The 25,475-nt window shown below is 35.1% G+C and overlaps 1 protein-coding gene across 1 annotated transcript in view; it reads right to left on the minus strand.

Moving 5' to 3' along the window:
• Nucleotides 1-25,475, minus strand: part of ADGRB3 (adhesion G protein-coupled receptor B3) — a 443,080-nt gene that overhangs the window by 248,055 nt on the left and 169,550 nt on the right. The window contains 5 exon segments of the mRNA XM_015620795.1: nt 1,853-2,017; nt 2,875-3,039; nt 5,846-6,010; nt 13,211-13,372; nt 18,561-18,671. Coding sequence (XP_015476281.1) covers nt 1,853-2,017; nt 2,875-3,039; nt 5,846-6,010; nt 13,211-13,372; nt 18,561-18,671 — 768 coding nt within the window.

Below are 25,475 nucleotides of genomic sequence, written 5' to 3' on the forward strand. Positions count from 1 at the left end.
TAGGGCTAGGAAGAAATGCATACAAATAATGAAATTTGCTTATACTTTAAACAATTCTGTATAGTACTTTCCAATTTTACTTGTTTATAGAATGTAAACGGTATATAATTTTATAAAATTCTGGTAAATTATCCACTCTCTACAGTTAAATCTGAGACTCTTCAGTAAGTGCCAGCCTAGAGGCAAATAAATCTGTAATTCATTTCTATTAGTCTGCAGAAGCATAGCTTGTTAAAAGGTGCTTTAGGTTATAGTCTCTATAAGCACACTAAATCTAATCTGGAATTAATCAAGTAAATAAATAAATTCACCAAATGGCAAATAAAGCTCTGTGTGCATTTGACTTGTAAATACATCTGTAAAATATTTTATTAACAGCAGGTGGCAACCTTTGAAAATTGGACTGCAGCAGTATGGTTTTACTTTTAAATATACAAATGCAAATTATTTCAAGAATGGTTTCATATGCAGCATCTAGTTCATCTGACTTCTTACTGAGAAGATTCATATTAATCTTCTCTTAGTGTTGTGCTTTTATGGACAAAGTCTGCATTACCTATGGAAATTAGTTTTCTTAGGAATCCAATGCAAATACTATTTTGTACTGCTTTTCAAATAATGAATTTTTTATTAAAATTAAAGAGATCATTTGAAAAGCAAGCTAAATTTAGTTAACTTCTACAGTATAGTGTTATAACTTTCTAACTACAAATCGTCTTTTTTGTTGTGTTCTTTGTATGCAATGAGATTAATTGTTCTACTATACTGCAAATACTTTGAAAACTGTTCTTTGGTGGCTGTCAAGGGATAAACATGCTGTCTGTGAAAAACATGGGCTCGGTAACATAAAATTCACGTCTGATAAATTTCTCATTTCCTGACCCCAAAGCATCCCTGCCATTTAAGTCCTTCTCTGACTACCAGAGAACGCAGCCAGCAAAAAATGTCCAGAAGTCAGATTGCTAGATTGATTTTTTGCTTCTTCCTGGCTTGCAGTTCAGATCACATAATTTCCCAAGTGGATAGCTAAAACATCCTACCCTACTAACACTTTTTTTTTTTTTTTTTTTAATCTTTCACCTATCCAACAATGCGTTCTTTTACTTTAGGACAATGTGTGTTTATGATAAATACTATGTGATTCACCAGATATTCTTTATTCTTCATTTTTGAAGAAGCTCAAAGGTACATTTTTATTAGGTTTTAGTGGAAAAGACTTAAATCTGTTGGGAGGGAAAAGTAAAAAGTGATACAAAGTGTTATATTAAAAAAGTGATATTTAAGCATTATATTAATTCTTAATAATAGAAAGATGTGTTTTTCTTTTTAAATTACTTTCCTTTTTATAGAATGTTGCTCACGTATTCATTCATTCATTCTCTACACTATGGTAAGGCTCGCTTTACCCCTTATTTTTACTATGATGGAATTTACCCCAAATGTATTACAGATGTCACTTATACACTGGATAAAAGGTATTCCAAATTACAAAACCAGCCCTGATATTCTCAGATACAGTGCATTCAAAGAGATTTTCTGTAGCAAATTGTTCATGCTCCAAATACTATTGATTCCTAGGCAATCAAATATTTTTTATGATATTTTTACTATGGTATTTTGCTTTATTCAAAACATGATGCATTGCTCATATATCTCATAGTGCTAATTTGCACCTAGCTGCATAAACAGAAATCTACTGAGTAAACCAGGAGTGACTTGTCTAAAGCAAGGCCAGATATGGCTCTTTATGGCAATTACTCCACAGACAGTGATCTTGTCTTTCCTAAAGATGGCCATTAAAGTAAGCCATATTGTAATGTAAATAATTACAGCAATTATATTTTCATCTCACCAGGACACCTCTGTTCACTGCACCGTCTAACTTCCTCTCCAGTTCCTTCACACTGTTGCCCAGTCACAGCAGCACCTTGACAGATCCTTATCCGCCTCTCCCAGCCACCGTCACAGGATTTGGAACAGCCACTCCAGTGGCCCCACTGGTTCCACTGGCCATTTGCTGTTTGAAAAAATATAATTACAGTGGTGATATGATGACAGACATAGTGGAGAATTACTCTTTTTTAAAATTGATTTGTATAGTGCTGTTTTACAGTAACAATATACATTTACAATATGCCTTAAGTACCCTTAACAGAAACTAAGTAAAAACATCTTTGCATGTGATATTTTACGATCTTGATTTTTACATGCTCTGACTAAGCAAATGAAGCTTAAAGGTAAGTCCATATAGAATCTACATACCCTGGAAGACTGCTTTTCTACTGTCAGAGGATCATGATGTAGTCTCAGCATAAAAGACCACCAGTTCATATATATTTACTTTGTAGGTTCAAGAAAAATTCCAAAAATATCTGCCTAAAACTGTAGAATGTCCTTCAAATAGCAATAAAACCAAAATGCTGATGTGCAGCCTTCACACAGCCTTTCAGGGCACAGCGTTCACCTTTTTCCCTCAAGTAAGTAAGAATGAGGCGCCAGAACTCACAGAAACACAGACCTGTTAGGGTCTGAAGTGAACTCTGGAAATCATCCAGTCCAAACCCCCTGGCAAGGCAGGGTCACCTGGAACAAGTGACACAGGAACACATCCTGGTGGGTTTTGAATGTCTCCAGAGAGGAAAACTCCACAGCCTCCCTGGGCAGCCTGTTCGGTGCTCTGCCACTCACACTGTAAAGAAGCTCTTACTCGCGCTGACACGAAACTTCTCGTGTTGCAGTAAATGACTTGTGTTTCAGCCTCCCCGTGGGTGCCCCTCGCAGCCCGCCGAGGCCGGCCGGCCCTGCAGGCCCCGCCGCACCGGGGAGCTGCTGAGGGCGCGGGGCGCGGTGCCGCCGGCGCCGCTCGGTACTCACCGGTGCACTCGGGGTTGTAGCACTCCCGGCTCTCGGCCCAGGGCCCTCGGCACTCGGAGCCGCCGTGCGCCGCCGCCGTGCACTGCCTGCTTCGCTGCTGCGTGCCATTGGAGCAGGTCACCGAGCACTGGCTCCACGAGCTCCACTCCTGCCACTGTCCGTCCACTGCCGCGGCGGTCACAAAAGAGATGGACACAGCAGGGTTACACCGGAGCCAGGCTGGTGACCGCAGCCCCTCGGGCTGGGCCCAGCCTGGCTGCTTACGGCAATCAAATACAGAAACCAATGTCATGAGCTGCTTTAAACTAATGGAAAACTGTTTTCCTTCTTCTTCAAGTAAAGAGCGTCCCATCTCCTCTAATTGTACACTGATGTAAAAAAGGATAAATAATTATTTTGGTCACATACCATTTGAAGGGTCTTAGTAAAAACAAGGCCTTATAGAAAAGACTGTTCTTTTTAGGCAAAAGTGAGGGCCGTTCTTTTATCTTGTAAATAAACCCTGAGCCCTCTTTAGTCATTTATAAAAGCTGCAATGATAGTTCAGATAGGTCAAATTATACAGTTATTGGTCCTGATGGTGAAACTAGATGTCTTTAGTTGAACAGGAAAATGGGAGTTACCACTTCGCGTCACATACAGTCTCTCTCCTGTGTATTCAGAATGCTGACTATATTTTTATAATTCATCCTCCCTGCAAGGTAAATGATCCCAGTTCTTCAATATGGTTTGGAGATAAAATGTAGCAAGACAGAAACCGCCTGCCTTCCTTCCTTCCTTATCAGATCTGCTGTTGTGTTTGCATATTGCATAATCTTCTTTCTGAATTTGTCAAGTTAAATGTCTAAACAAAATGGAAATGGTGGAAATGAATCTGTATTTAGTAATTTGTATTAGCCCATGCACTTGAGTTTGGATGAATATTCTCCTGAGTAAAGGTTAATGACTATTATTAATAATTTTGTGTATCAGAAAGCTTCTTGAGGTAAATGAAAATATTAAAAACCAAGATAATGAAAAACATAAAGCAATTATGCTTCCATACAAGTTAAAAATTATATGGTCGATAATAATAGGACTAGACAGTATGTTTAAAAACAGGCAAGCATTTTGAAATGTGTTATGACTAATTGTGCTAATTCAGGATCCGGCATTCATAGAGATTGCGGCAATCATCAGTTCCTCATTGCCCCTGCAGTTAAATATAATCTCAAAATGTAGGTTCTAATATAATTTTGATTAATGCTCGTCCTTGAAAACCTGGTTCTATAAGTACTAGTGCTATATAAGCACCACCACTCCAAACAAAGAATTTCACTTGGTGCACTTGCCAAACCCTGTTTTCAGGATTCTTCTAAAGGGGAGCTGGAATAGCAGCTCCCTAAGCTGATGGTGTTAATATCTAAAATAGAAAGCAGAATCTTAATGTTAGTGATTAAACATACTGCTCTGTATGGGTGCATCACTGTTCAGTGAATAATGGAGGTAAACTATTTTGCTAATGTGAGACATTAACAACAGAACCTTTCAAAGATACTGTCCATATCCTGGGCCCTGGATCTCAGCACCAGTGAATTAAAGGAAGAGATTTTCCGAGGCTTTTCCCTAAAGTTGTGTATTAAATATTCTATGTAATGCCTGGTTGTGAACCACTTCTCAATGCAGATGCCTCTGAAGCTATGAAGCTGCGCCCTGATAATTAATTCAGAAGAAAATGGAAATCTTTCTAAACATGGATGCTAGTTCTACTCATTAATCATAAAAGGTTTATGTGAAGAGGAAAACATTATGGAAATTACATTTCAATGCACCCTCTTCAGTTTTATTTGTTGCTATATATTATTATTTAGGATAGGAAAGATCAAATCAATTATTATACTGTCTTTGGAGAAAACAAATTCTGTGGCTTCTCATATATATTTCATACATCTCTCTTATTTATCTTTAGGAGGAAAGAGTATGTGAGTTTACTATTTCAGAAATACCCTTAAAAAATAGGGAATTCTACATGAAGATTCCCTTAATAAATTGAACATGAAAATTGCAGCAGATCTTAATACTGAGCAAAGACTTAAAGGGTTACTTTTAAATGTAACAGTATAGAAGTACCTCTGAAAGTCATTTAGGTACAAATGATGATTTAAAACCAAAGTTCTCAAATAATTGTTTATTTTGACAGAGTAGGTGTAGTATCTTGTTTCTGCTCAGTCCTGAAGTGAATTGGATGCATTATATGTATACGTGCCTTTTGCAAAATTTGGTCTAAATGAATCACAATCTAAAGACAAAAAGTTAAAAATCACTTTTGAAACAATACATTTTTAATAAACTTTAATTTTAGTGGATGGGCAGTTTAACATGAAGCCCATGCATTGTTTATTTGGTTAGTGGCAATTTTCTGAAATCAGTTTAGCATATAACTACCAGAAATGAGGTACCTAAAATCAGTACTACAAGAACTTAATGGAGATTCAAATAAAGCCCTAGCTTGTGTGAGCATTTCTGTCTGTACACATGTAAATAATATCCATTTTGAATAAATTAGCAATTTAAATATTATAGTTTCACATATATGTTTGTCATATGACAAATAAATAATTACAGTGAACATCTAAGCAAACATAATTCATACAGCTATGGTGGATACAAACTATGTGACCTCTGAATGTCTCTCTTTAAGCCTCACTCAGGCAGTTGTTTGCCTTTTGGTTCTCTGAGACCCATCCTGAATTGAGATTTCCTATACAACATACTGTGCCCTACAGAGAGTACCTCAAAAAAATTAGATATTGTTTGCATCTGTCTTGAACAGTTACCATCCTGACTACAGTCAGAATTATGAACAATATTACTCAAGCTAGTCACTTTGGATAGTGTTTTTTTTCCTATGTGCAAAGGGCTACAAAAGAAATCACAAGCAACCCACATTAAATGCACTGTAACAAAGCAGAGAGTTGCCATATGAGCTCACCAGGGCAGAGTGCAATATTGCAAGGTTTGTGCTGTGTTTCAGGTCCATCACATGATCTTCCCCCATACTGGGGAGGTATACATGACCTTGTCCTAGTTCTTTGGCCTCGACCACATGTGAATGAACACAAACTCCAAGGTGACCATTCCTCCCAAACGCCATGTACTGCAACAAACCACACAGATTTTAACCAGAAAACAGACACACAAGTACAAAAGGTTTCAAAACAAACAAGATCAATATTTTAAAGAGGAGTTCTTTTGCCACCTTCAAGGAAATCAGTACATAGTAAGTATTATAATAGGAAAACACATACTTTTTTAAACTTAGTTAATTTTAATCATATATTCTCTAAAGTATATTTAAAAGTATACTTTGGAATATATATTTTCTTTAATCTTTAATCTTACTATTACAGTTTCTCTTCTTTGAGAAGAAGAGACTCTTGTTTTACATAAGATGACTTTCCTTTTCAGAAGTTATGACATCTTTGGTCCCTGACTTGATATGTTTAATAGCCCTGATTTTCAGGAGTCTAGTTTTTGTGAAAATTTGGCATATAATTTCTGTATCAAGGCAACTCTAAAATTTATAAGCAATTAAAATTAAGCTTTCTTTTGAAATTATAGGAATAATTGCAGTAATTTATTACTACGTCAATATCACAAATTGGGGCAGTAATATCAAAGTTTTTTCAATTGTTTAAATTCTGTTAGAAATATGGCAACAGATGTGCTTGATTATCTTCCTCAAAAATTCCAAGATAAGATAAGTAAAAGAGATATGTACCATTTCCTTACATGAACATATTCATTGATTTAATAGACCATAATACATTTAGTCTTGGAAAAACATTCATTCAACAAACAGCAAATACCTTCATAGTTCAAAATAAATTTCAAACTTATACCACTTTTACATACAAATATCTGATAATATAAGGAATCATAGAAAATTAATCTTTCTCTACTTTAAGCATTTTCTACTATAGGACAAACTGATATACAATATCCATGTGAACTTACATACCATATGCAACCCCTTTACAGAAAAATTCAGTGAAATTTTCAGAAACTTCTCTACACATACATTCATAAAACAATTCTATTTAAATTGAACAATACTGCAGAAGGCAAACTTTAGCTATTTTTCTAATACTTAAATAAGAGCAGTTGCACAAATTTAAATTAGGCAGTGTGAGAACAGGAATGTAGTGATGAGAACTGCAGTAATGTTAAACATTAAGAGAAATCCAGAGTTAGTATCCAGACTGAACATCTCATTCAGTACCACATAATTTTGTTTCTGAAGCCATGTCTGTTTGAAGGGTGTCTGGAGGGGCAAACTGTGTATAACATCTGAGTGTATCAGTGGTAATGATTCCCAACATTACAGAAGAAATAGATTTTCTGTTTTGTCCTCACTTTTTTTCATCACTGTGAAAGCACTTCTCATATATAGGTTTCCTTTGCCCTGAAGGCACATATCACCTGCCCAGTTTCTACAAATACAACCCTTTTCTTGAAGGAATCAGAATAACATTTCCTGAGGTGAAATTCAGTTGCAAGGCTGTGGAAGGACATTCAGCTCCCTGGCATATTATCACAAATTCATCAGTAAGATCAAGGGGAATTCAGCAAGTAGGTAAGTTCTACTGCCTTTCATTAAAAGTAGGAAAAATTGTCATTTCAGACACTATGTTGAGATAAAAAGTTTGTTAGCTAACTTCTGAGAAATTGTACCTGACAGAAAATGTCAAACTTTATTCAAGGAAGATTTTAACCGACTGGACAACAGCTCAATAGATGAAAGGTTTTCATTTGGTCACGTAAAAGTGGTCAAAAAGACCACATCCTACATCCTTCTTATCTTACTCTAAATATCACATCCATCTGCATTATATTAAAAAAAAATAACCCTCAGGAACAGTCCAAATTAATGTTAAAGTGACAGATTTTAGTCTTGTTAGTTTAGAAACCTTGATTAATTGTGACATTTTTGTCAAAACCAGAAAGTCTAGCACTTCTAAAAATAGTAAATTTATGACTATACCTGCACACAACTCTTTTAGTTTCATCTGTTCTCAACAAGTACTATACTTCTACAGCTGTTTTGATTCAGCTATATAATCCAAATAATTTTTTTTTTTTTCTCATTGGCAAAGTATTAGATTGTGAATCCAGGCACATCTCTAAGATTCCCAATTTTTATCATATGAGCAAAATTAAGGACAAAACAGTTTGTCAGATCAGATTCCAAACAATAACAAGTAATAACAACAACATAATTTCATCTCCTGATACCACAACAGTTGATTAAAATGTTCAGATGCAACAAGAATTTTAAAAAGTATAAAACTTAGCTATACAAAATTAATCCAAATTCTAAAAAGATTATTCTCTAGAAAAATAATTAATTGGAAAAGTCTTGACTCTGTGTAGAGTGGGATTTTTTGGGGCATATATAAGTTTAAGCCAATTGCTTAGTTTGGAATTTTGATTCTACGCTGTCAAAATGTTCTTAAGTTAGTTGTCTTTATTTGAAAATTAAAAAAACATGTACTGAACAGCTCTTTAAAGGTAATGTGTTTAACAAAGAGGATGTATATTTCTTCTGGCAAGAGCTGACTGCATTCTAGCAACAACACAGAACAATTCTTGTGTGATTTTGGAACTAAACATAAGCTAAAACAAAATGTTGCATTTTGGGTGGACTGAAAACAGCCTCTATCTGTTTGTGATTTAAATTTAGCTATGCCAAAAATCATCTTCCATGACAAATTTTATCTCATTAAGTAAAAATTTCTCAGCACCTTCTTGTTTTTATAGACTTTTATATCTGAAATAAGTAATCCAATAATAAAGTCATGGAAGGAATAGGCAAAACACTAAAACAATGCATTACAGAAGTGTCCAGTATTATCCAGATTTTCTTTAAAAGAACATGTTAATTTAAAGTTTCTTACCCCTGATTTTTATTTTTGATATTTTATTTACATCTTCTTTCTTTAACACTATTTTCTAAATGTAAAAAAATCCTCTATAGCATCTGATGAATTATAGCCAGATGAGCTATGCCAAATTACACCAGATGGAGAGCTGGCCCGCAGAGGAGTTACTGTTTTCTATAACACAGTTTCAAATGCAAGATTCATTATTTGGGACAAAAATAATCAGATTATTGCCAGCTTCTCTGTCAAAAACATTGCTAGCACAACAAGTTTGGATTACTGCAAAGCATCTTTCCCATCTCTCTGCCACTCTGTGAACCTAATCATGTTGAAGTGAACACCCACAGTGTTCACAACTCACAACTGCTGTGAAGTGTAAGGAGGCGTTAGGCCATGCTGGCCTTCATCCTACAAACATATTTTGTGAGATTTTTATTGGGGTTTAAAGGCTTTTGATTTGTTCAGCTTTAAATTGAACAGATATTGAAAAAATATTATGGCCACTGACATGGTGCAAGTCCAGTACTGCTTAATATCTTCATCAGTGACACAGACAGTGGGGTTGAGTGCACCCTCAGCAAGCCTGCAGACAGCACCAAGCTGAGTGGTGTGGTTGACAAACCTGAGGGACAGGGCGTCATTGAGAGAGATCTAGAAAAACTGTAGAAACAGGCCCAAGTGAGTGCTATTAGGTTCAACAAGGCCTGCATATGGCTTGGGGACAACCAATCCTGTGTTTCAATACAGGATGGGAGATAATGGGATTGAGAGCAGCCCTGCAAAGGACTTCAGGCTGCTTGTGAATGAGATGTTGGGCCTGAGCCAGCACTGTGCATCTGCAGCCCAGAATATCAAACACATCTTGGCCTGCATCAAAAGCATCATGGGCAGCAGGGTGAGGGAGGAGATTCTGCCTCTACTCCTTTCTGGTGGGACCCCACCTGGAGTGTTGCATCCAGCTCTGGGATCCTCAGCATAGAAAGACATAAACCTGTTTGAGCTGCTTGAGAGCAGTGCAAAAGAGATGATCAGAAGGATGGAACATCACTCTTACGAAGACAGGATAGGAGACACTGAGTTGTTCAGCCTCGAAAAAAGGTCTCCATGGAGACCTTATTGCAGCCTTCCTACTACTCAGAGGGGGCCTCTAAGAAAGATGCAGACAAGCTTTTTGTCAGGCCCTGTTGCAATAAGATAAGGGAGAGAAAAAAGGGGGGTAAGTAAACCTACCTTAGCAAATAACACCAGGCAAAGTATAATTTTGAGAATACAAATGTTTGAAATGGCTTAGTGTATTCCTGTCCTGCTATGTCTTGCTTTACCTGTAAGCTTCGCAGAAAATGGTAAGCTACAGCTAAAATTTGTGGCAAAAGGTGTTGAAGGCAATGGAGAAGGAGAAACTGAAGCTGAGATGATCTGCAGGCCTGGAAATCCCATATTCTTTCCCCTTAAGTTTTAGCTGTGTTAGAAATTATTCACTAAACTGAAATGAATCATTAGCACTGCAGTAGTGGATCTTGAGGTGTCCCCACTCACAAAAGAACCAGACAATAAAAATTACCTGAGCTATGTTTTGTTGTCTTGTATGCTGCACTTCTCTACAATAGTATTGGTCTGAAATAAATATAGATGACCCAAAAAATGCGTAAAACGTAGTTCCTTCATTATTTTGCTTGAACTATCAGTAATACTATTTTGAAACTGAAAGTTCTATTCCAATACATACATATATATGAAGCTGATGGATCCCATTTTCCAAAATTTCCAGGACACTGAGATTACAGAGAAATATAATTTCTAACATTTCAGGGAGTTATTCTTTTTTCCATTCCTTGGACAGCATACAAAATATGTTTAAGTGTATCTAAAGAATATCTAAAGGCAATAGAAAAAATTGTCTGAAAGCTTTGCATTAGTATTTGCAAGTTTAACAGGTTCCTTTGAAGCCTATGGATAGATGCATGAAGTACAGTAGGTCATTCTGCGTAATTTTTTATGTTGAAGGGGCAACTTTTTGATTAGGAAGCATTCCAGCTCTCACAATGCCCCCACCCTTTTACTAATCATTTTGTCAATCATCTCTTTTAAATACACTACTGTTCAGACCATGTATTTTTCTATGGATGGACCAGGGATAATCATGAACTATGCAACTTTGAGTCAGGATACATAATAGAATGAGGACAGAGGATATTTGGGCTAATAATTAAAGGGATGTTTGAAAAAATAATGGAGCTGTGCCTAGGAAAAGCTTATTTCTAAATTGCTAATCTTGCACGCTGCTACATGGTAGTGACCCTGTAATCAGACAGAGAACAACCTAAATTAATAAGGATATTGTAACTGTATGCAATATGCAATAAACAATAAGCAGGATTAAACCCAGAAGACTAATTATCTAGGAAGGTAACTCAAGATACATAGAGATTATCAGAATCAGCTGTGGTGAGCTGAAAAAGGAAATATCTTGGCAGTGCAGGCACTAAGAATTAGTAGCCTTTGCTCATACTTGGTATCTGGAAACAAAAGCTGTATCCTGAAGTGTGAGGCTATAAGGAAACAGCTCCTTTGTGAACTGAGAAATATGGAGCAGTGTTTTGGGGTGAGCATTGTTAAAAGTTTGTTTGTCCATGGCATATCTAAGAATTAGCTTTTTTCCAGTTTAAATTTGACAGCAAATCTATTACCTTGGCTTTTGCATTACCTGGATCTTTTTGTTTTGTTTTGCTTTGGCTTTGCATGAAAATTTCATATCTTTTTTCTGGAGAGAATGACGATAAAATTCTGAAAATTAGGTGGTTTTATCCTTTTTCCTCTTCTTAGTTAATACTAATTAGCAAGAAATCAGGCAGAACTCATTGTGAGAGATGGACTGTATTTTCATGTTAATTCTTCACATAGTTTCAAATGAATATTTAAATCTATCTTTGAATGTTTGCAATGATTGCAATGTTTGTTCATTTCTTTTATAGTTCTTGTCTTTTACTTCTTATTTTTGTACTTGAGAGTTATTTTGCAGTATTTCCCACCTCTGGCACAATCTAAGCTAGTCTGTTTTAGAAATACCTGCCATTTTTGTATGGAAACACTTCCTTGTGTGAAGTTTTACCAATTCTGGAGTATTAAAATTCAGCTCTAACTAGGCATTTCTACTCTGAAATATTGGAAAATTTCATGTGAATTGCTTAACTTAAGCACAACAGAAAAACATTAGGCATTGGGAAAAATTCTTGTTACCATCATGCATTATTTAGAGACAATCTTTTAAGTTGCCTTCCATTACAGAGGCTCCCTAAATGCTTGTAATGCTGATACACAAACTCTGATGGGATCACATGCACTTCCCATTGGCTATTTTTTCAACATTTAGTAACAGCATGAGAATTTGATTCTACATATTACTGCTCATTGAGACAAAGTCCAAGTGTTCTCTGTGTATGGCAATTTAGTTTTACTTCAAAAATGTACTAAGCTTCCCCAGAAGCTGAAGATGGCTCACCACCCTCTTGGGATCAAATATTACAGAGACATAATGAATTTTTACATTGAAGAATGGTACATAGTTTTGTTTTGTTTTTTGTTTTTTGTTTTTTTGCATTTCAGTCACAGCAGAGGAAAAATAATGTAGTCATGGGGCATATGCTTTCCCTCTTGCTTTCCATCATACATTAATCAGATCCACAGGTAGAGTCTAAAGAAAGCTGTGCCCTTTCAGCAACTAACTTGAATATGCCTGTCTCTTCTCCTTAGTGTATAACTACTGCTGAACTCCAACGATGTCCAGATGTCTCAGACAAAAGGAGTAGGAAAACTGTGATGCAAGACACTGATGACCTTTACCGTATGTCAGAAGTAGAGAGTTACTTTTGTCTGATCTTTTTTCCTTTGATAGGTAACTGTTACCCTTTCTTGCCAGAACAATGTAAAGGGAAGTCCATGAAGACATAACTGTGCATAGAACATTGTCTGGCCCATTGCCTAGAAGAGAATATTCTAAATGGCAAAACAATTGCAGTGTCAAGTAATATATGTTAACCCACCCTCTTAATTAGTGTCTGCTCCTTAATGTATTAATGATCTGGATTTCTTCCCTAGTTTGTCTTTGTACTCGTGCTACCTTCTCTTTTCTGAGTGAAAATGAGAGAATATAGACTTTCTGAAAAAAAAAAAAAAAATTGCAACTCTCAGTAAAAAAGGTGCTCTTGTTCCGTATCTTGACTGTTCTGAAAATAAAAATAATAACCTACATGAAAAAATTCACAGGTGAATAGAATTACAATTCTCTGCTTCAATTGGAATGCCCCTATGAAATCCATATTAATACTAATAATAAAAAAAAAAGATATAGTTTCAAAGTCTTATCATTATACATTTCAAAAACATCCACAATTTTATTTATTGGCTGCTAACACTACCTGGACAGAGGGCAGTGTTATTGCAAACCCTTGATTCTCTTAAAGGGCCGCTGCAGTGTGTCCCGTAAGGTGATACACAAGTTCTGGTTCGCACCTGCGACCCTTGACCACAAGTAACTGAACACGTACTCCACTGGGCCCACTCTTCAACACCAGATTCACCTGTATTCAAGACAACAAACAAACATGAATATAGACATAAGTATTAATGACACAATGTTTTTGTTTTTTTTGTTTTTTTGCTGAAGCTCATTATCATCTGCTCTTATAAATCAAAGAAAAAGTTACCACACCAAAATAAATATTTAAAGGTTTATGGAGTAAAGCAGCTGTGAAAATGTGCAATGAATAGAAAACAAAGACACCTACAATGCTGCAGTCACATAACGCCTGTCAGAGGGGAACACTTTGATGTCTTAGCATCATTTACAGCTTTATGAGAACTAGTGCCCTTCAACACTTCAGAAACAACACTACCCTCAGGATTCTGTAAGTACATAGACAACTCTTTTTATATAATAGCAAAGGATTTATCTTTGATATTTATACTTATCCCTCTAGAATTAAGGCTCAGTAACAGTTTAAGGAACCCTACCAGTAAGGGAATTCCAATGAAAAAAAAACCCAGACAAGCCAACCCTAATGTCTTACATTTTCTTCAGGAGAGTCATATATCATTTGAAAGAAGTTTCCTTGCAAAGAAAAACATTTTGTCTACTAAATTTTAACCTGAAATGTGGGATGGAAACTTTGATAATTGGCTGCACAGATCTGCTCCTTTCTTTGAGCAGCTAACAACAGGTATGCTGAATTCCTGGGTGTGCCAGACCTCATTACTGCACATAATGCATATTATTATGTTCAGAATTGTCAGATGTGATTTATTAATACTGTATATTAGAAAAGAGGATTTTTTTTTTTAAAAAAAATGAGATATATATAGTATTATATTTTTATTTTTTAAAAGCAAGTAATACTTAAAGTTTTCTTGCATGGATGCGCTGGGAAGAATGCTTGAATTAAACTCATGAACAGCTACACACAAAATTCTGGAATTCCTTTCCCAAATGAATTCCTGTTCAGAAAAATAGATCCCTTGAGTATTCTCAGAAAGCAAATGCAAAAATAATGTGAATATACCTCACTGAACAATTTGAGCAAATAATTGTGCATTGATGTTTAGCTTCTTCTGTTAAAAATCATCATGTAATGTAAAATGGCAGCTGAAACCCTTATTGCATGCTTGATTTTTAAATCTAAGTCCTTTTTGAAACAAATTCTGTTTCTGTTCTTTCTGTTTTAAAATCAGTGGCATGATGAAATCTGCAGACTTGAAGAGCTTGCTTGAAATTTCAGTTATCTCAGTATACTTCCAGTCTTCCAAAAGTTTTGATACTGATCACAATCAAGGGATTGTCTGCAAACCAGGAATATTCTGGTGCTATCTTCCAAGAATGCAGTAAATTACATACTTCTCCTTCAGACTGTGCTTTGTATCAAGAATCTGTTAATCTCTCCAAGCTGTCTTTCTTTTGGCTTTTTGTTTCCCCCAGAGGTCAAGCACGAAACCTTTTCAAAATGATTGTTTCTGCTAAACTTCTAAGATTAGATTCTGAGGCTATTCAGTGCTTAAAAAAAAAAACAAAAAAACAGCTTCTTATTCAGTAAAAAGACAGAATGTTTTATAATTAGCATACAAATCCCTCTGTTTTTAATAAACTTATGTGCAATTCTAAAAAATTCTATGGAAAAACACAAAATTATGAACTTTCTGCACACAACAAAAATTCACCAGTGATTTCTGTAGTCCTTTTCTTTATTTGTTAGAAAAAAAAACCACTGATTGTTTAAATATTTTTTGTGTCATGAATTTAGCACTTTGATTAGGCAGTTACATGGTTAGGGTTCAGGTTAGATGATATAACATGCTCAATATATTTAATAGGTATTAAATATGTATTTGTATGTAGACATTAACAATTATATAATATGTACACTAAGGCCTATATGCATGGGGAAAAGACTTGTATTACTGTGGGTTTCTAGGCTAGTACTTTTTGTCTTTTACTAAATGTTTGAAATTTGACTTTGCCTTTGTTAAAATGATTTAGATAAAAGGTCAATCAGCAGACAAGACTAAACTATGTTTCTCAAGATGTTCCTCACTATGTAAAACAGTTATATATACTCACTGTAAATGATCTATTATTCAACACAGACATGTTTACAGTGCACAGCTAATAACATCCAGAAATTAAAAATCAAAAATTTTAATGTTTTGATATCTTAAAGTGATTTGGAATATGATGGAAAATAGAAGCAACATGATTATTAGACTGTTGTCAGACTGTTGTGTGACTGTTTTGAGTGAATTTTGAAATTAGTATAAACTATTAGAAGTTCTGAGAATATATGTACTGTTCATTCACAAAAGACAATCTCTTAATGTACGTCATCATATATAAAGAAGGCTTAAACATTTGCTGGAGAAATATCCTCCATATTAAGATGCTGTACAATGCAAAAAGAGCAAAATGAAGACAAAATAAAGAACATACTTATCTCACCAGCTGCTTTGCTTCCTTTCATACAATGCATTATGATTTTTTGGTAATTTTTAAATTTTCAAAGTATTTTGTACTGCTTTCAGGCTAATTATTACTTATTTTAAAAGATTTAAAAGAAGGGGAATATCTTCACATATATATCATTGTTATTTACCATTTTAATTTAAACACATAAAGACTTCTGTATTTCCTAGAATAAATCTAGGTTAAATACATAATCTGCAAATATATCTTCCACTGTTTTTCTCTTGCCCATTTTTTTCTTTTCTAAAATGAAAACTTTGAAAGGGCTACTTTTTGTTTACCTTCTTGTTTTCTATTATTTGAGAACCCTTAATTTTTTATATCAATCATATTAAATCTACAATCTTAAATTTTCTCTTAGCAAGCTATCAAACTTCTATTCTCCCTTGATGCTTGACACGTAAGAGGAAACATAACTTACTGTATGGAAGGCCTCATTGATCTGTGTAAAACTTACCTGCATTATACTCTCTAAATCCCATAACACCTAAGGGAAGGATCAGTCCAAACACATAAAATGACAAATATAGAACAAGAAATTATTCACACAATATTTTTTAATAAATGTTTTTACTGCCTCATAACACTCTCCAAAATGAGAAAAATGTGTATTTTAATAAGACATTTTAAAATTCTTCCATTCCCAGCAAAATTTGGTGGATTAAGTCCACAATTCTAGCAGTATTAAATGCTTTTCATAGATATTTTCTAGGACATTTCTCTATTCCTATCTCTCTGAATTTTAAAAACATACAAACATTTTGTTGCACTTTTGTATCTGTTCTATTATTACACAAAATAAAATATCAAGGCTTAAAATATAAAACCCCATAAACTCAATAACCAATTACTATTAATTTTCTTAGTGGGTAAATTAATGAGACAGATATGTTAGGAAAAAAACCTTATGAATCAGTTTAGGAAGAGATCACAATAATTTTATTGCAAGAAAAATGAATGCATTACAGGTGAAGAAAATATGCAATGATAACTACAAAGAAAAAACAAAATGAAGAGATGAAAATTAGTATGTCCAGAAAGAGCACAGGGTATTACTTAAAATGTGTTAACCTGCAGCATGGAAAATATAGATTTCTCCAAACTTTGGCATCTAAATTTATATGCTCATACATCTCACATGCTTTCAGAAGAGGACCTTAAAAACCAATCCTGTGTAATTTTGAACGTTCATCTCCCACTCCACACACACAATGTATTGGAAGGTGATGGTATAAGTGCTGCATTTGTAATGCAGCTCCCCAACACCCACAATAGATGCACTGCAATGCATGACTAAAAATTATCAAATACAAGATTTGCATGACATTATTAAAGTTTTAGGGATTTAAATGGGGAAAAAAAACCCTGATAATTTTACTGATTTTTTTGGAGTAATTGTATGAATTCAAGAAGCAGCATAAAAGCAAAGGTGTTATTCTATGTAGTAAGCAACTAATATTCTATGTCTGAGCTAGGTAAGTGAGAAGTTCTACTTGCCCAAAAAAAACCTGCATGGAGACCTAGAGAATTCTAGGCTCCCTTCTTCCACTACATTTGCTTACAGCAGTATCTGGGAGTTAGCCATAAAAGCAATCCTATAGATTAATATGAGGGAAACAGACTTTTTCCCATTCTAAATTTGTTACCGAACAGAGCTACATTGATTGACTATACATGTACTTAGATAGCTTAATATATTGATTTCTGCAAATCTGTTAAGTAAAGCACCCTACCACTAAAGAACTCAACATGCAACATAACTAGAAGCAATTATAACTCTTTTACTGAAGTGCATAAAAACTGGAAGCATTATGTATGACTAATGCAGGCATATATTCTAGGTTAGTTTCTATGGAATACAGAGGAAGTTGTTCCAAATCCATACAAAAATTATGGGGCACAAGATTGTCAACTCAGTAACTTATTGGAATGGAGAGTGTAGGGTACCAATAAAGAGTTAGCTTTTACCAACAGATACATGGATCATTACTGAAGTCAAAATGGGAAGTAGTTTTGCTGTATGAGAGCTTGATTGCCCTCACCACTAAATTTTATCATTGGCCTCAGACTGCTGTGGTAACTGTTGGTAAACAAGCTAATCAGGATATGGGTTTTTTTTTTAAGTACTTCAGTTCCAAGTTTCCAATATCATCTTGGTATCTTCAGATAAAGAAGATGAAGTTGCTCAAACAAAATTAGAAAATATGTTTTAGATTAAAAACTGTTAGATAATTTGCACATTCAATTAAAAACTACTTACGGCCAATTTCATTTAGCAATTATGAATCTGGAAACTAGAGAACAGAGCATTGTGCTGGGCCAAAGATAGCAAATGCTGAACGCATGCACATTAAAGTCACCCCAGTAATTAATTAATTTGATAAATGCCTAAAGCTGGGATTAGGCAGTCTATTTATAAAGAAATTCTGAAGCATGTTCTTAGCATCTTTGAAAAAAGTTAACATGTCACAGTGAGATGCCCTGTGTTTTGTACATGTGAGACTGCTTTTACTACTGAAGAAATTCATGCTTACACTAAATGATTCAGTATTCACATTCACAGTGCATGTTTTTACATGATCTACCTAATTCTTAGCTACTTTATTTATGGACTTTAACTGGTGAAAAAAAAAATAAATGGTTCAAAAAAAGTATCAGCTTAGAAAACTGACAAATATGCAGCAAAAGATTATGGAAACATGCAGTGGTCTTGCTAAAATTAACAACAGTAAATAGAAAAAATGTAACTCATGTATTACCAGTTTGTGCCATAAATTTAGCAGCATCAGCTTGTTCCTGAGGGACCCTTTTCTCATGAACAGATCGAGGTCGCTGACTTTTAATTGTATGATCTCCCATCATTCCAAATTCTAAAGACAGAATAAAGGTTTATGAAAGCTTGTGTGTAGACATTTCTCAAAAGTCACATACTGTCTCATGCAATATGTTCCTAAACATACCTGGAAGTTGCTGGCAAGAGTCAGGCAAGTGATCATGGCAGTTAACATCAACTTAACTTTGCTACACTCAGCTTTCAATAAATACTTAACTTTATGTCTGCAGATTTTCCAATATGATTTTATTTTATGAACCAACATTCAATGTAGTGACACATACTATAAATCAGCTTCGTGACACAGGACAAAAACAATTATTCAAATGCAGACATTCTATTCTTTTATTTTAAATTAGTGCAAACCACACCAGAAAATGACTGTGACAGTGCTAGACATTGCTGTTCTGTGGCAGAGCCTGCTGCTCCTCCAGAGGACTTCTATTTCTGCACTCATCTTTCAGGCTGATGAAGCCTTCAACAGAGATAACAAGTCATCTTTGGGAATGGTGGCGGTGGGAAATGATAATAATTTAGCCAATGGACTGTTTAATTTTTAGGTGAATACAGCAGAACAAGTGCTTGTGATCTGTTTCTTTCCTGAAACCTCTCAGTTAAAAAGACTATAGATTGTATATTATTCTCCACATTGATTTTAATAGGGAAAACCTATGAAAAATCAGTGACATCAATGCCCAAAGTATAGGAGACAAGAGTGCTTTAGTTGTTTATCCTGTTATCACTGCTGTCATTTTCCCTCTCTTGTCCTGTGCAAACCTCCTAGACTTCTACTTTAGGTACACTTTTCATTTCTGTAATGAGCTGCAGAAAGACCTTTGCACTTAGAGGGGGACTGCTGTGTCTTCAGCACAGTTCCCTATGATCCTCCCCAGGCACACACAGCTGTCTGCAGCTCAGTGCTAAATATTCTGTAAAAAAAGAAAAAACTGGGACGCTAATTCAGGAAGCGTGTGCTGGGAAATGTGGGTTAACATTGAAATGACTTCAGCTACAATCACATAAAGTTTCTGATGAGGCAGAAGGTGTCTGAAACACTAGGAACACAATCATTAAAAAATACCTTTCTGCTGGAAGGTTACCGTGCGAATGCAAAATTCAAAATTTTCCCCAATTTGTAAAGTCATGAAGATAATACAACTTACCTTTCTGCCTCAAAAACCACAAAACATTATGAGATGTAAATATCACTAATAAATAGTATTTGCAAACACATTGTCTTGATAAATCATTAAAAACATTAAAATTTCTATTTAAAGAAACAATAAAAGGCAAACTTATTTTTAAGGGGTCAATCAGAAGAAAGAGATTTTTTCCTTTCTAGTAAACTATTAATGTATTTTTCCAAATTAGCGTTTCCTTTTGTAAATATTCATTAATGGCACCACTTAAAATATAAATTTAATTATTCATTTGAGAACAGCAATGCAGTTCGCATTCTAAAGAGAATATTTGAAAATATAATTAATAAAATATATCTTGAGGATTAAACATTCAACATTTTTATTACATCCCAGAAATAAATATAAAAGATAATTAAATTATATATATATATACACACATGCAAATGTATAATATATATGTATGTGTATATATATATATATATGTGTGTGTGTGTTAAAAATTTTATGAATAAATTTTACGAAATACACCTCTTCTACAGCTCCTCTGATTTAAGATGGCTTTTTATTCCGTGGAAAATCTCTTATTACAATCAATATTCTAATGCAAATTATGATTAGAATATTTTTACAGTTTTCACAAGGTGCAGTACAGATGACACATTTCAACTGTAATTAATAACACGATAATGGCAGGAGACTTTACACAGTTTTTCCCCCAAAGAGGCTGTCACAGCAAGGCATGTTTACTCTGAGTTTGCTGCCTGCATGATCTCTGCTTGTCAGGCAATTTAGAGGGTATGACACCATTCTTGCAGAAGACTAAGTTGTACTTTTTAAGTTACAGAGTGCAATAATGGGAGACCTTTGCTAGAGGAAGGCTTTCCAGAGGCATACAGGGAGGTGCTGAGTATTCTGGTCCCAGTCCTGCAGCATGTCGTGCTGGGTGCGGGCACATGCAGTGTCCTGCAGGACATAGACTGCAGGTGAAGAGGTAAAGGGATGTCTGGGAGATCAGTTCTCTGCATTGTGGAGATCTCTGTGTGCAGATCTCCAGTCATAACGATGCAGTTACAAATACCACACTGAACATGATTATAATGCCTCATTTTTTTCATTTTTCCACTTAAGCAACAACACATTTTCAATTCACTTCAACTATTGCTGATGGTCTTTGAGATGCACTTTTCAGCTAATCTCCCTTTGATATATTAAGCATTTATACAGCAAGTATAAAGATAAATTTTTCTTACCCTGAAAAAAATATTTTTTATAAGCGTGTTCAAAAAATGGAACCAGACTTATGCAATGCTCTTATTTTCATATTCAGCTGAAGTATTTAACCAAGTGCCACATGAGAACAAAAGCAGTACCAGGAAATGCAATGTACTGGCATGGATGAGGCCTCATTAAAATTCAGGCCTCATGAGAAAAGGAAAAGAAAAAAGGGTCAAGTACATTTTTGTAATGGGATCAGAAATGTCCACTTTCTGTGTATAAGTACAAACAATGGTCTCAAAATTGTTTAATCTGTATAAGTACAAACAATGGTCTCAAAATTGTTTAATCTAAGACGCTTAAGAGTAATATATTTTGATAAAGCATTTTTAATACAATTTAAGTTTACAATAAATACCAAATAGAATGAAACTATCCTTCATTTTCAGGTCCTAGGTATTAAAAACAGAAGGTAAACCCATTATGCATTTTCTTTCTCTCAATATTTCACAGAGAAGCAGTAACTAAATGCTTTCTGGGATGGGAAAGCATTTTAACCCAAATCAGCCCAGAGTATGACTAAATGGCACAGTAATTTCAAGGATCTGTTTGTGTGGGAAAGGTGGTAAGAACCATCTTAATGTAGACAGTATCTGGCATAGAGGTGTCCTGCAAGGTCAAGTCAGTATGATTCAAGACCTGATATCTGGATATAATATTGGATATTTGAATTGACATTCTGAGCAAATTAATTTTTATCATTCTCCCTCTTTTTACCTAGTTCTTGCTGCTGAAAATAAGTTTTCTAACCCAGAAGAAGGTATTTTTGTAGACATTGGTTTCTGAAGACAATTTTTTTGGTGTTGGTCTGTCCTAAATTTTATTTGGGTGAAACAGGACAGTTCTTCTCTGCTTTTACCTCAACCATTGATATAAATCAAATTATTTCATTAAATACAGGGGGAAAGCAAATCCCTTCAGTGAAAAATAGGTGCATGGTCTAATTTGGAAATTGACAGAGTGACTTGACTCTAAGGCCTGGAAACATGCAAGGGTTTTTAAGCCTTTTTATTACATTTTTAATGCTATAATCTACACAACATGAAGATAAAACCCATAAATACCTCAAAATGTAAATAAAAATAACATTATGGGGAAACTTGAATCATTTTAACCAGGCTCATTTTAACCAGACCAAAACTTATAACAAATCATAACACATTCCAAACATTTGCGGTAGAAAAACCTGAGGTGCAGTTATCTGATAAAATAATTTATTCTAGTGTCAGTGGTCCTTTGGTGGCTATGGACGTACAAGGGATCACTGCCATAGGATGCCTATTTTATTGCTCCTCATAATGGATGAGTTGAAAGTATTTTAGTGATGCATATATTTTAATTTGGATGTGAGGTTTCATTTGGTCAAGCATTGGAACAGACTGCCCAGGGAGGTGGTGGAGTCACCATCTCTGGAAGTGTTCAAAAATGATTGTACATGGCACTTAGTGCTATGGTTCAGTTGGCACGGTAGTGTTGGGTCAAAGGCTGATGATCTTGGAGGGCTTTTCCAACCTAAATGATTCCATGATTTCATTTTACATATAAACTGAGGCATGCAATATATTTACATGCCTTCTAGGACAGAAAAAAAAAAATATTGCAATTCCAAAATTTACAGTTTGGTTTTATTTACAGCTCTTATCACTAGTCCCATTGGTTTTACCTTTATTTTTATGTTAGGTTTTGTTATGTTATGGGAATTTTTATTCCTATTGAGTAACCTTTTTAGTTTTTAAAGGAGAAGCTAAAATCTTGTGGCCAGTGTAGGTGTACATTTTTAGGAGGGAAGAGAGGTGCCATGTGCTCTCTGTAGGAATAAAGAAGAAAAAAAATCTCTTAACAGTGTAAAAAATGCAAACTAGGGCAACTGAGAAACACACTGGCATTAATATAAAAAGCCTTTTTCATCATAGAAGTTGGTGATGACATCATGAATGAACTAAAAAAAAAAAAAAAGTGATTCTTAGACCTCTAAGGTTACCCCCTTAGGACATGTACAATGTCAAGGAGCTTCTGAGAGTTGCTGAGTGTCATTGGCTTGTACAGAACCACCTAGAAAGTAACAGCACTTTCCTGAAAGCTTTTCAGAACCTTAAAAGCACGAAGAGGCAGTCAACTCCCCGAAGTGACTGTCATCTTCTTTCACCCACAGTGCTTCAGCAGTGTGATTCATACTATCCTACCCACTCCTGAACTGTAACTAGCCAAACGAGTGTTTTCATTTACTCTTGACTACAGAATGAACAGAATGAACAGAATAGGTCTTGCAGCCAGAATGTGCAGTAACGCAAACTGTCTCACATGCAGTAGCATGGCATCCTCTCTGTGCTAACATATAAAATGTAAATAAAATAAAACATAAAATGTTTTTCCCAGAAATTATGCAAAATGCCGATGTAAGGTGAAGGGGGAGGAGGAGAGGGGGAAAGGAAGAAAGAAGACTACAGAAATATATAAATAATCAATTTGTTTAAATCAAACTTTGGGCTGCAGTATTAACTAATTTCAGTAGATCTGATCAATTTCTGATTTCCAGGAGCTTGAAAAAGCTTTCTACACTTTTGTTTTTAGCCCATTCTAGATGTTCTCCCACAAAGATATACAGCAGCAGCAGTACTTGGGGTTTCTCATCACACTGGCAACTGGTCAGTACAATTTATTTTGGTCACTAGATGGCAGAATGTGTGTTGACTTAGAAGCGCAATTTTGCATCGACTTGAGAAACCGTGACTTTCTGCTTCATTTTCCCTTTAAAATTATCTCTCCTATATATACATAATACATGTCACTACATTCAAAGGACTGAGGGGATTTTGTTTTATTCTTATTTTTAGTTCTTCTTTTGTAGGACTGAAGATTAATAAAACCTGAACAAAACGAATAAAACACAAGCTGCAGTTTTTCTTGTTGCTGGGTGGTTTGTTTTTTTTTTTTGGTATTTTGTTTTGTGGTCTTGTTTTTCCCTTACAGCAAGCCCTACGACAGAAGAAAATCTGAGGAGCATTCTCTTCCCTATCTCCAGCACTGCTTCACTGTAGCAGGGTACACAGGCCCCACAAGGAAGCACTTGTTCTCTAATGCTGCATTGGCAGGACACAGAGCTTCAGGACATTAGTGAATACCATCACTCTGCAGGACAGATTTAAGCTATAGCTTTCTATGGGAACCCCTTAAAATGATATTTCCTCATGAGGCAGGCAAGTTGCCAAAAGGGTAACGTAACTATTAGCTGAATTAGATTTCCATGGGAACCTCTTCTTAGTGAATGTGGAAAACGTTCTTAAAACAGCCTTTGCTTACTTCCTACGTAGATCCTGGTCCCATAAAAAGCTGCCTTTTGGCTCTCCAGAACAGTATAGAAGAGCTTTGATCAGTTCCAAACTGAATGGAATAATTTCTTTCACTTGAGTGAATTAAGATCTGAACTGAGCTGTATTCGTGAACATAGTGAGAAAAATATGCTATTACTCATGAAAACATGGAAAGGATTTCATCATAGTGGAAATATGAAAGGCAAAAGCATTTGTACTGACACGGTATATTTTTTAAATTGTACTAAATTATTACATTTTATCAAGTAAAAGACAGGTAAGCATTTGTAGGAAATCTGATACAAGATTTCTCTTGCACACAAGAGATATCCTAATACATATATGTACGAGCTCTTTTATCTCTCAAAAAATTAGGGAAATCAATTATGTATTCTAAACAGTCAACATATTGTACAAAGGTAATTAGTTTATATTCATCTCTGGGGAGACCCATTTACTCTTAGGACATAACTTTGGACTAATACTGCTTCTGGTATTTTTAATGACAGAAAAAATGAAATATTGCTGAATTAAAATATAAATGATAGCACAAATCCCAAAGAGCTAGACTTTCTCATGGCAATGCAATCTGCTGTCTCTGTGCATCTCTGCAGTGACTCCCTTGGCCAGCCATTATCTTTAGTGGAATCTAAACCTGTTTATTTATGATTACAGATTTGATTGGTGAAGAATATCATAAAGATGTAATATTTCTTCACTTTCTATGTGCATAGAATTGTGAAACCATGCAAACTCTATTACTCGCCTCCTGGCCACAAGTGCTCATCAACATACACCTAGGCAGGAGAAACTGAGCATAAAAATCTAGTGAAGTGACTCATGCCTGTTCAAAATGAACAGTAAAATGAATGTAAAACATCACCATAGCAGGTAGCATGTTTTCACATGTGCTTTGCAAAATTATAACTAAGTGAAGAGGAAAAGCAGGGATGGATGGAAGCCCAAACTGCAGCTTTACCCCTTTTTATATCTACCGAATCTGACATTTTTAAGTATCATGGCCAGGTAGGCAGAAGATGCTGTGTAGTTCAAATTTTTCCCATTCAAATATTTCCCTAGCAATCCATCCCAAAATGTTTGTGTTCAAATAAA

This window comes from Parus major, chromosome 3 (assembly GCF_001522545.3).
Source record: "Parus major isolate Abel chromosome 3, Parus_major1.1, whole genome shotgun sequence".
In the NCBI taxonomy this organism is placed as follows: domain Eukaryota; kingdom Metazoa; phylum Chordata; class Aves; order Passeriformes; family Paridae; genus Parus; species Parus major.